This window comes from Apteryx rowi, unplaced genomic scaffold (genome assembly GCF_003343035.1).
Source record: "Apteryx rowi isolate R43461 unplaced genomic scaffold, aptRow1 scaffold_263, whole genome shotgun sequence".
NCBI classification, from domain to species: Eukaryota; Metazoa; Chordata; class Aves; order Apterygiformes; family Apterygidae; genus Apteryx; species Apteryx rowi.
In genome coordinates, this window is record NW_020449008.1 from 782,414 (window position 1) to 795,911 (window position 13,498).

The 13,498-nt window shown below is 36.5% G+C and overlaps 1 protein-coding gene across 1 annotated transcript in view; it reads right to left on the reverse strand.

Moving 5' to 3' along the window:
- The window catches only part of EFCAB6 (EF-hand calcium binding domain 6), a 113,481-nt gene that overhangs the window by 78,272 nt on the left and 21,711 nt on the right, over window positions 1-13,498 (reverse strand). Inside the window, exons 11-13 of the mRNA XM_026067846.1 lie at window positions 10,452-10,644; window positions 4,311-4,435; window positions 2,490-2,638 (exon numbers count right to left, since the gene is read on the reverse strand). Coding sequence (XP_025923631.1) covers window positions 2,490-2,638; window positions 4,311-4,435; window positions 10,452-10,644 — 467 coding nt within the window. The remainder of the gene's footprint in view (window positions 1-2,489; window positions 2,639-4,310; window positions 4,436-10,451; window positions 10,645-13,498) is intronic.

Sequence of the window (13,498 nt, forward strand, 5' to 3'; positions counted from 1 at the left end):
ATATCCCAAATAAAGGCCACCAATTAGAAGTCTGAGCAGCCACCAGAAAAGGAAGTCTCATCCTTTGGGAAAGCCTTCATGCTGGTCACACGTGACTTGCTCCCACAACCTACACTCACATGCCTAGACTTGTGAAAGGACATAATGCACAGCAATGCTCCAAAACACAACCAGAATATCTCCCATGTGGTAATGCTGCAATGTTGTGTAATTCATTCCTTCAGTTTATACAACTGTTTGTACAACCTCAAGTTCATGATGTTTCACTTCTGAGTGAAAGAATTTTCAAGAGCAGAAATGACGGAATTCAGGGAATTTGGGACTCAGATGAGCGATGTCCTTTGAATGAAGTACACCACAGTGGTCTGCCTCTGATGTATTTGATCTTGCTGCAGCAGGGACATACACTGAGAGATAAATGCTTGGGTAATTCGGTCCTAAACCAGTCAGGGATGAAATCCTAGCTGAAGTCTAGGGCAAAACTGCATCAACTTCAATAGGCCCTGAATTTCATACCAGTAGCCCATGAGATGTAAATACGTCAAACAACCATAAAATGCTGTCATGTATTATTTCTTATAAACAGCTCCCTGCCACATCTCATGCCATACTGTTTAAATATAATTTTTAAAATCCTGAAATCACATCCCTTGCCCGTCAATTATTATTTTATTTATTATCAGCTACAATGAAACTACTTCATTATTAGAATGAGATAACTATGAGAAACTTTTGCTGTTTTTCTATTCAGCTGGTAGATCTTCTGAATTACACTATCTGAGAAATATTACCTAAGAAATATGGCATACATAGGCTTGCACATTTCTGTTTACAGCATCATTAAAATGCCACTATATTTTTCAAAAGTTAGAGAAAGCTCCAGTGGAAGAACACATACAGAAATCTTTTCACTATGCAACTGCTCTTAAGAGCAAGATTTACTTTAAGATTTAAACTATCAAGTGACATGAATTGAAAAAAGCTATAATAGCAATTTTTTGACAAAGTAATAGTTGATCATTGTTATATCACACTGTGAATGACTAGAGGCAAATTAGATTTATCTGCTGAATGCACAAAGCAATATGGTTACTGCAGATGATACTCTCATACAGCACCTGCTGCTGTAAAATATATATCTGCAGCGAGGTCTTTAAAGCTAACTAGTGCATATAAAAAAAATCAACTGATTATTTTCATGGATGATTCTATACTTCAAACAATTTAAATATGTAAACTATAAATTGTGGAATCCTTAAATAGAAATACATGATCTGGTTATTGCCTTCCTCATATTGTAGGATTTGGGTGCCTTGTCCTATTGTTGTAAGCTCAAGAAATATTTTGGAGTAAAAATGCTGTCTAAGAGTTAAGCTGTTCTTCTTCCTCTCTCTTTGACTGGCCATATGCCCTTAGCACAGTTGCCAACAAGTATAAAGTATATTCTGGCAGTTTTCTTCTCACAGTTTTTGGTTTCTGAGGATAAAAGATTAATCTTGAAAGATCCTGGCCTAGATTTAACCAAAAGCCACAAAAACGTCCACTCTTATGACATTTTGGCTTTAAGAAGGAAATATGAGTTTACACAGTTAGTCGGCTCAAGTTCAAATCAAATCATGTCCAGGAAACGATATTTTGGAAAATGTCCTGTAATCTAAACAGAGGTCTGCTGAGATCCTTGAAGCTGGGCCTGAAAATGTTTTCTATTCATTTGTCTTCTGTATACCATCCTGCCCAAAAGATGATCTGAGTTTTGGTCATAACACTGCATAATACTGCAATCAGATGCCTGATTAAAGTAAACTAGTATATTGATTTGAATCTAGTAGTTGCCATGATTCCTCAACCCTCACAGCTGTTTTTATACAAACACTTACAATGTCAACATCTAAGTTCAAAAGATTTTTGTCTCAATATAGTTTAAATTCAAATTTCCAGGGATGAAATCACTTTACTGTGCAGCTCACAAGTATCCCTTTGGTTGTGTTTTTCAGTGACTAACTACGAACCGGGCAGAGTGAAAGCTTTCAGCATCAGTTCATTCATTGACTTTAGTTCTACTTCCTTCTTTCATTGCCTTGCCACAGAAGCATCTTTAAAACAGCCAGCCTTGAAGAGTTACACAATCACTGTGCAGATACAGTGCAAACAGTGAAGCTGTTCTTCCAGCAAATTCTCACCATGCCGCATCATTATTCACTTGAATGGAAGAGAATAATGCTCCCTTTAAGAAATTAAATATGAATTTCTGAACAAATAGAAGTAAGAAAACAGCAACTTAAAGCTGCTACTCTGTTAAAACTATATACCTTACTGCACAAAACTCGGCTTTTTTACAAATTTCTATCAGCTTGTACATACTGTGCTTTACACACTGCAACACAGGCACAAATGAGGTGAATTAATGATGGTAGTCACAAAAAGCAATAATAAAGTTATGAGGCAGCAATGCTAAAAAATGTCCCCTAAGAAAATAATATGATTCTTACCTATTCATTAGCTCTTGAAAAGTTTCATTTGGTAAAGGAAATATAAAGCCATTTATGACCGACTTCAAGTAATCCAAAACCACAAATCCACTCTGACTGATATCAATTGCTCTGAAGGCTTTTTCAATGTCCTGATAGGCTGAACACAGCTGTAATGAATACAATTTATAGTGTTTTGTTCAGAAAAATCAAGCTCATGAAGCTTTTAAAACAATAATGCATTTTTTAAAAGACCTTTTCAAATGTTCTTCTCTGTGAACTGATCAAATAGGTTACCCTGGTATGCTCTGACTGTCAGATGTTTAATTAATAAGCTCACTAAAAACAGTATTCCCAATCACAGACTCTCAATGACAAGTCAGACAAGTTTCTCAGATAATAACTCTACCTCAAAATTCAGAGCTAAAAATACTTGGTGGATCAGCCTGCTTGATAACATCTTTCTTAATATAACTTTAAAACCATCCACTGCAGAACCTCATATCAAAGTTCTCTTTATTAAAATGGGTCATTAGCACAATGAATGCTGGAAAATGTTAGGAGAAATGGAATAGTTAACATAGCTGCTGTATAAACATATTACACATTTCTTCAGTTATTTTTTTAATTCACAGGCTGTTACAAAGCAGCTACGTGGAAGTGTTTTTGCTTATGGGACTTGTAAAATGCCTGAAAGTTGACTTACTGCAGATTTTGATAAGGCTCATGAAACAATAGGAAGACTGGCTTGTTTTTCTGAAATGTTAGCTCACACTGGGTTGTTGAATACTGCAAGCATCCCTGAGGCTTTTCTTACCTTCCCCTCCCATTTTTTGACAAGTACCCCATCTGCTTCTAAGCTGATTACTGTTTATTCAAAACTGCAGAAATCAAAGAGTAAAGATAACGTATAGAGAGATTTTAGGAAGCCCAAAATAAACATCAAGGACTAGGAGGGTGAGATGTACTCTGCTTCCAATCCAGGTCTTGACTTCCCTATCAAAGATCCAAAAAAGGAAAAAGGGTCATGATGTTGATGTCCCTGAAACCTTGTGTGTTCCTCCTCTCCTGTCTTTTCAAGGCTGAGAAAGCACAGTTACAGATCTGTGTATCTGAGTTTGTACTAAAATACGCAGTCCAGAAGTCTCAGCTTCTGATTACTTAGAGAGTGAAGATTTTCATGACATAAAGGTACCTGAGTGAGTGTTGGAAAATCTGGTTTCCTTTCACCTTCCCACAGAGCAGGTAGAACACAGGTGAAGCAGCGAAAATTATGTTCCCCCATCATACTCCCCAACTGTCTTTGGTAAGATCACATCTAAAGGCATGTGGAGAGGTCATTTGCCATGTCTGTTCCAGCTTCAATCTCTTTTCTAAGCTTGCCACCACATATAAAAAATTTGTTTCTGTAGTAGCACTCACCCACTAATAATTTGTTTCATGCAGGTCAGAAAATAATTGTCAGACAATGATAACTAGTCATTACTCAGAGTAAGTCATTAATTACTTTGATCTGACAGAGTGATCTAGCAATTCACACTGTGAAACACCTTAGCCATCAAGCTTCAGTGCGCTTCCATTTTGCTTTAACCTTAGGAATATGGAGTTTTAATACATATGTTTTTAATGCTTTGAATCTAATAAACAAGACTGGAAAGTGCAAAGCAAAACACAACTGCCACTTCTGCTATCTGGCTTTAAAAGTAAACAAGAAACACTGCACATGAAATTTCTTCATAAAAGAAGCTAGCCTCCAAACCTGGCAATTTTCTTTTCCTGTGATGCCTGGCTCAGCCTCTCCATCTGTGGAAGTATTTCAAGATACTAAGGGCACTCTCTTACCTTCTCTCTAAATGCCCTCTCAGTGCTATCCAGACTGCACTCTGTCACAGCACTCTCTGCTGGTGAAGGCTGTAGAAGTTTTTTCTGCTTCTGTTCTTTTTCTTTTATCTTCTGGCAGGTTAGTGCTGTTAAGTAAAACTGGTTTTAGAAGAGTCCACAGCTTTGTCAGCTTCAAAAAAAAATTAAAATATGTAAAACTCTTAAAGGTTATTTTTGTTATCTGGATAAATCTTTGTGTAAAAAACAAATAAATTTGAAATACAACTGTTTTGTATTTCTCAACCTTGATCAGTAGGGAAAAATTATGGTAACAAATCAGTGCATTTGTAGTAATTGTTTTTCATTTTATATTTCCTTAAAAACATTAATTCACATCACTCACAATCTTAACTGGTAATCTTATTACATTTGACAGCAGAAACTACTACCAGAAACTAATTCTATCTCTTTGTCAACATGCTTCCAGAATGATCCACTCTCAAAAATATATTTTCAAGATATGGAAGACAGTTTCTTTGCAAGCTGTGGATAATAAACATGCCTACTAGCCTTGAAAAGGCTCTTTTTTTCCCATTTACTTCACATATGCCTATCTCACTGTCCTTTCTTAGCTCCCACAGACCTTGGAAGAGCTTCTAGTTACTGCGAGTCAAATATCCCTCCTCAGTGATTCCCCATCCACAGAAAAAGCAGTCTGTGGAATATTTCTTTCAGCTGGAATGACCAGCTCATTTTGTGGTGGTGGTTTGTTGTATATTGCTCTAGTCAATGTGCTGTTGGCAGGTACATTCTTGGGGGTAAAGAGACTGCTATGGATGTGGTATATTTGATTCACAGTATAGCAGCAACCAGTACTTTGAACAAGATTCAAGCATTTTGAGATCCTTCTGCACAAAGGAATGGCACAAAACTCTTTCAAAGTTATTCCACTGGGGCTTCATAAGAAACAAAATGCCATTCAGTATGGGCAAGGATACCAAAATATGACAATTCTGCCCTTAAGGCATGTTCTCCCCCTGCTCCGGATTGCCTGTTAACACAGATTTTTCTTCCTATTTAACTAAAGCTGTATTTTTAATTATTTAAACTTATGCAAATTATTTGTGTGAATCTCAATTCCATTTAAAACTGCCCCATTCAGTTTAGTTTTCGGTGAGTACTGATATTTATTAAATGAGTATCACCCAGTTTTGTACCTCAGAAATGTGCCAGAGAGATTACCACTGATTTAGCTGCATGATTTTTAAACCTCTTTTTAAACCAGTGTTGTTCAGCAATTTTCTATAACTACCCCACATGGACAAAGCTCCACTTCTCGAAGTGCATGGGGTGACAAGAGATAAGACTGGTAAGTGGAAGACAAGAGGTGAAAAGAGGCTGACTTCAAGAAACTGTGAGGCACACAGTAAGACAGGGCTGGAGAAACAGCTCGCAAGGCCAGATGTCCTAGGGGCCAGAGCGAGCATGCCCACTCACATGCAAAGTCCTGAATGTCTGAGGCATCCTGTGGTGGGATGAGCGGGGTGGTTGTGTCCCAGGCCCTGCTAAGTAGCTGGGTTAATTATGAGGCTTAATCACGCACAGTTCTAGGTACTGCGAAGGAGGAAGAGCCTAACTAACTTCATAAGATTATTTCTCAAGAATGTCAGTAGCCCACACAAGGAAATAAACTCTATTTTCGGTAGTTATATTTGCTTCTACTGATTGTTCCTGCACTATCTTTGACAGTACTGTATAAGCTTACAAACCTCTATATAGCCACACTGCAATCATTTAAGATGGTGAGAAGACAAAGGATCATTAAAAAACTAGATATTCTAATTTTTTGATTTTAAAACAGTTTGGCTTTCCCTAATCCTACTGAAGCCAATGTGAACTGGCAGCACTCAGGACCTTTGAACATCAGGCCATCCATTTAAAGTTGTTTCAGAAATAATTCCTACCACTGAAGGGAAGACTTTTTGTCAGGAAATGGATAATCACAATTCAGACTTCTGGACTGCTGGCTTCTCTTTTCTAGACCAGTATAGATTAGTTTATTCTGTTGTAATTCTCTTCATGAAGTGTTAAAGTTTGAGTAATAGAAGTAGAAAAAGACAATGTTTGAAGCTAATAGGCTCAAATTTTAGCTTATGCTCTTTAGCCTACAGAACGAAGTTTAAATGCTGTTTTTTTAAATAAAAAGACATGAGAAAATAACTAGCAGTTTAGCCTAGAACCCATGAATAAACCTATGACAAAAATATCATGTGTGAACATGTGTGATGGAGAAAACACCTTGTTAAAGATACTAAATTAAATTTCAAGATATGCAAACATATTTACATTATTTTGGAATGTATTGAAAGGGCCTTTTAAAAATTTTTAGCTTGAGCACCTTCTTAAACTCATGCCTCCGTAGATCTGCACGTTCACATTATGTGTAAATCTGGCAGATTTTTGCTGTTTAACTTCTCAAACACAATCTTTTTCATTCATGTACAGGGCTAAATCTCTTCACTGACTCCAACCATCCAGCAACTGAATTACTGACGCACACTTGATATCACTGGAAAGACAAAAAGTCCCCAAATTTCCTAAAATTTTCAATCCTTTTCTGAACACATATCTGGAACTTGGTTTTCTGTACTCTTTTCCTTAACTGTATCTGTATTTAAGCCAAAATTCTTCAGAAATTCTTTATAATCCATCACATTAGAATCTCTAACACAGTAATGGTTCCACAGTCTGGAAAACAAGACATTTTTTAGAGAACATTACTATCCTAGATCATATTTGTAGTTAAGTGCAGCAAAAATTAGAAAAATTATATACAAAAGAATGTAAAAAATGAACGAGCAATGAGTGACATTTTTTCTACATTCCCACTGCATCCTTTTCTGGCCTCCTTCCTCTGTCCAAGATTATGTCTATAATATGTGAGCTGTCTGCATAATATCATTCAAATCCTACATACAGTGCCATTTGGTTGGCCATCTACTGAACATGTATCTGCACAGAGAAGTTTCTCTTTTTATAATATAAGAATATTATGATATTCTTAAACAAATTCCATGGGAACTTATGATAAACCATACCTCAACACTGTAACAAGTTGTCTGGGTTTTACAGCAGCCTGGAAATTTTGCAGCAGCTTCATTTGGATTAAATGTGAACTGAACTTTGCAATTAGAACTCATTTCCACATGGTATTAATTTTCAAAGCTTGGAAATTAATCTCTGGTTGCAAGTGCTTATTTTCTAGGTATTTCCTCTAATCTGCAGTGAAGTTGATAATACTGTTGACAATTGCCATCCTCAGATTTTAGTCAATTGCTTGGAAAAAATGGGCAATTGTCACCTATCAGAATGACAGTTTGTTACAGAATTCAGGTCCAGTTTATCACAAGTTATAATCAAGGGCTATATCAGCAGTCCCCTTCAGACAGCACTGCTGTGACTCATGCTTATATTTTATCTTCCAGATCATGAAACCTAGAAAGATGTAATTTTTAAAATGAAACTTAAAATTCTGTTGTATAAAATGGATCCATGAAGTCTAGAGCTGAAATGGTACCAATTAGAACATCTTGTATATCACAGGAAAATAAATGTCTCCCAAGTTCCTCTCGCTGACTTTACTCCCATAATTTGTGTCTATAGAAAATAAAACTTGTGTTTGAGCAAAACATGTCTGACTGAAATGCATCTAGCTAATCCTGATGAATTTGTTCCAAGGACTAGTAATAGCTAAACTGAGCACCTTATTTGTTCATTTGAATTTGTTTAGCTAGTGAAGATACTACACCAGATGATGTAGTCACCTCTTAAACTCCTTTTTTAAAGGCTAACCAGATTGTCTGCTAACATTAATCTCTAAAGCATTCACAACATCCCTTGAATCATGATTGTAGCTTTTTTTCTGCACAATTTTCCAACATCCTGGGCATGACAGCACCTGATGTGAGACTGTGTTCTGGTTTTGACTTTGCCAATATATGAAAATACAAGTGCCTCCTATTTCTGCTCAGTACTTTTTCCAGACATCTTGAGGACATTAATCCTCTCAGAGCCTCATAGTAGAAGACTATGAGTGGAAGTTTAGACTTCTTACCAGATCAGTAAGTCATCCAACGATTTTTTAAAATTTTTGACCAAAAATTAATTTAAAAAACTATTATTACTTAGGTAAGACTAATATTTGGCATAGTATTTATTGTTCTATTTTAGAAATCTATAAAAAATGTTATTGAAAACTACACTGGCCACAATTATATCTGGTATGTGTTCTAAAATCTCTAAGTCTGCAGTAGGCTTTCTAATATTTCATGGAATATTTTTATCATACATTTTGACTACAGAAACAAAAACCTCAAATTATATTCAAAATGAGCTTATGGTGGGAGGAGCTGGAATTACAGAAGTAGAGGAGGTGTTCACACAGGATAAGTCAGTCTGCATGGCAATCCAGGCTGCTTCTCTAGTCAACCATCAGCAGCTCTTCAGAGTGGTGGAGGTAATTCAAGTCACATATATTAAAGTTCTGTCAGAGCAGTGCAATGGATTAAGACTGCCCAGTTGAAGTGATTAGTGCCCTGAAATGTCTTGCCTTTCTAATGGACATTGCACCCCAGAGCAAGGATATCTGATCTGCTGAATTTTTCAGCCTGGTCTATTTGCGGACAGCCAGTCATCTCAATGTAACCACCAAACCTGCAAATCCTTATGCATGTCACTTATTTTTCTCTGCTGAGGCCAACTGGAGTATTCTCATCCTTCATGTAAGCACATGGGTAAGTATTTGCATGATCAGGACCTTGATTACATCTGATTTTCTGTATTYTGCTTTCAAAAGATCCAGTACAGTCTTGGAGTCTCATTGCAAGAACAAGAATTAAACAATATTTAAGCTCTTGAGAAAGAAGACAAACCCTGCCCATTTATAATCCACTACTTGCATTAACACGGGATGCCAAATTCTGCTTGCAATTTATGGGACCATTTAGGTGATAAAGATTCCATTTGGGACAAGTAAGCAGAGTTGCACTGTAACAGCCCCTGTTTGCCCCTCTGTTCTTTGGGTTGTGTGACAAGCTGGGAAGGAATGATTAGCTGTTAAGATCACCATAATTCAATTGCTTTTGTGAGGTACTGAAAAACAGGAATTCCTGATCCCAATATTAGATTCATTAATGCATTTGAGAAGTCATTAACGTGCCTCTTGCCTCAGTTTCCCACCTGTAAAACTCTAATGATAATGCTGTCCTACCCACGGGGCTTTGTTGGTTATCACAGGAAAACACATACCTTTGTTTGGACACAATGTAAGCTGTGGATATATGTATAATTCATGGCGGAGTTCACTTTTTTTCCCCAGCAATTCCCCCACATCCTATTTCACCCTCAAGCCTCTCTTTATGTCTTATCAAAGGGTGGGGATTATCTGTGAAATTATTTTCAAGGAAATTTTAAAGGGATGAAGATTATTTTAGCTGTGAGTTGTACATATGGAAATACAGAATGAATACATAGACAGTACTTTGACATCTGTGAAGTGTGATAGAAACACATATAATAAAATGCATAGATTCACTTCCAGTTTGAACAAACTTTTTATGCATACATTCAAAATAAAAGGAATACTTTAAAAACATTTGTGTGATTGGATTATTTGAACATTGACAGTTCTATTTTACAAAAATGCCATGAGAAAAATCAGGTTAATAGTATACCTCAGCATCAGGAATGACACTTTGGCACATTTTAGGAATGTCGAAAATTCTCCCTTGTCTACAGCTCCATTTTTGATCTACTAAAATACCCCAACACACAACAAAAAAACCCAGATACACACACAAATTACTGTGGCCTTAATACAGAACAAAAACATTCTTCAGTCATTATCCTACATTAGTGACAGTTTTCAGCAACTGATGGAGTACTCCATTTTCTAGCACATGAAAAGCTGCTTCCCTTAGAAACTTTCTATTACTACTCCCAGGCAATTTCTGCTGTTTTGAACAAAATGCCTTATTATGGATCTGCATATATCAAGGCTGGAAAGTCAATCCCATTTGATAAAGAAATAGAAATACAGAACTAATTGCAAAAACTGTTCAAAACTGCACTTTGCCAGCACTTCTTTTTACTCCAGCTTCTTACACAGGACTTGAAATTCCCATGAATAGGCAAGGATCACCACCATGTTGTGCACATCCTTACAGAAGGGACAGGATACAACTAGGACGTACGTGTAATGCATGGAGATTAAATTGTTTTCTGCAGCAACCACCAAAATTGGGCCAGAGCCTGCTATCATGATAAAAATCAATAGGATTTTTGCTATTGCCCTCATCTGGGCATAAAAAGAGAACACAAATTATGCAGCATCATTCTTGTGTAACCTATGTTAATATGCCTTAAAATACAAAGTATTGGTCCTAATCATCACAATGATAAGTTTTCTTTTATAAATGTATTGACCAATGACATTATTCCCAAAGACTAGCTTTAAACACTGACAGCAATCTCTTTTATTCTTCTCTGTAAAAGGAAGGAGAAAAATAAGCACTACCACAGGGTGATTCAGAGATCACCTGATCTCTGATTCAGAGAGTTAAGATCCTCGTCTGCATTGCTCTCTGGAGATGCTGATCTCTTTCCACTTACTACAGAAGATGCCTAGGGTGTCTAGGGCGACAAGGCTCCAGGATTTTAAGTTAGCCTTTGGATTACCTTGCCCTTCCTGCCATCAAATGACTTTCCTATTTTTTCCTGTGACTTCCCTATTTATTTCCCTATTTATATAATGTAAATTAATTCATAGGTTATCATATGAAAAAAATTGTTCTAATACCTGCTTATCTTCAATACGTGCTTATGTTTGACCACTGTTTCCTCTACACACCCAGGATGGAAGCACTGGATTGAACCCAGTTGAAATCAAGGAAAATACATTCATCAAGGGGCATTGGATCTGACCCTCTCTAAAGTCCTGTTCTTGCAAACACACATTCTTTCAGAGCACATGGATCTGAGCCATATTTAACTTTAATGCTAGTTTTGGTTCCGACAGGCTGAAGCACCCATTCCGGTACAGCCATAATATCCTTGAATCAGTGCCATGAATACAGTTGGACTACCTAGATCCATAATGGGAGATCTTTGCACAAGTTTTCATTAAAAGCTAGAAGGCATATATCTCAGTGCTGAAAAGACTATTATGCAAACATCCACAAGGAAGGTAATATTATTCTATACATTTTAAAGGTTTGTTTTGCTTTTAATTTCAGTTTATATTCCTGAAGAATCACTCTATCTTTTCTTTTTTAATTAGTAATTTTCAAAAGGTTGAAACAATTCACATTTAATAAGTGCAGAAATGGGTTCTGGTTTCCTAAGTATCAAAATATGCTAATTATAAGTACAACTATTTATTATTTTTTTACTTTCTATTTTTAATGCATACAAATACCCTTTAATTGTTAAAATTCAGAAACAAACAAATGTACCCATTCCACTTTTTATGAATCCAGCCCATTGTTCAAGAAAAAGAAATCATTCTTTACACAAAGATTTGCTCTGAAATTGCTGCCAAAGAAAACAACTTTGAGTTATTTGCTGCATAACTGCCACATGAGTACATTAAGGGTGTCTAGGGACAGCTTCGTCTTGAGCATGTGACTTTTAAGAAAAAGCTTTTAAGTTCAATACTTAAAAATTGCTGCCATATCCCTTTTCTTTCCCTTGATTTTTAAATTAACTCCAGTTATCACATATAGGGAGAAATCAGATGGCTTTTGTTCAAATGTTTGTACATTTTCAGTTATTTATCTAACAACGAGGGTTTGTATTGCTTGGTTGCAATGAATTCAGGGTATCATTGGGATTGTTAAGGAAATAGGTGTGTGTATATGTGTGTGTGTGTGTATATATAGATGTATGTATGTATATATATATACACATATACATACACACACCTATTTCCTATTTTTTATATATATACATATGTGTGTGTGTGTATATTTCATGGGTATTGTTTCCCACAAAACTGGAGAACGTCAGCACTGGTATGAAACCTGAATAACTTTCCAGCCCATTAGGATTAAATGATCAAGACTGCCTAACTGCGAAAGCCTAAAAGCTCAAAACCTGGTATCTGGACTTAAGGAAAGATATTTTTCACATAATCATGTAAGTCTTTGGATGGGAGGCCCATCTGCAAAGGGTTTACCTCCTCCTAGCCAAGACTTGGTTTCAGAACTGATTGACTTCTGTTTTTTCAGAAAATTTTTAATATCCTTTTGGTGAAGTAATACAATTGCTCTGTCTCTCTGGAGTTGTACGGGCCTATCTGAAAGAAATGCTATGAGAACAAACAGTGCTGTCTGGCAGGGTTTGTGAATCCCAAACACATCTCTCTGAAAATGAATATTTTCCCCAGATTATCCAGTAAGCGTCCCCAGCCCAGACAATACATATGGGCAGTGCCTGATGTCAGGTTTTTTACAGCAAAAGCCCTCTTAAGAACTATGGGACCAGTCCAAAGTCCATTAAAGTTAATTGAGAGACTTGACATTGTGTCCCAGAATGACCATAACAGGGTTATGGGAAAAAATATTTGTTAATCAATCCAAGGCAAATATTCACCAAGCTCTGGCTTGAATCAGAAACAGCCGCAGAGTGCAGAAGTAGAAATAAATTCAGGAGACTACACTGTGAAGGGGCAACAGGAAGAAAAGTGGCAGCAGAACTTTGTCCCAGTAGCAATATTGTTTTCTTTTTGTTCTGGATCAACGCAGGAAGAAGCATTTTAAGTGATTTATATTATACTGTAATTCAAAACTAGAAACCTGAAGGACAGCAGGGACTCAAGACCTATCATGAGATTCATTTCATCTAAAAATCACAGCCACAAGCCCATACTATTGAAGCTATACTGTCCAGAGAAATGTGATAAAGATATCAGAGAAATGTGGTCTAGCAGCTAGTTGAGCAACCAGTACTCTAGAATCTCCCTGGACCCACAGCTCTGAAGCATAGATTTTTTAGATTTAAAGAAACATCCCTGGAAACATCAAAAATAGAAGACAATTTATTTTCTTCTGATTAAACTGACTTTTTAGGCTGCTGGGTTTGGAACATGACACTCCAATCTTCTGCTATAATACATGCTTTGATATAAACAGTGTGAGGAGGGGAGCTGAGCG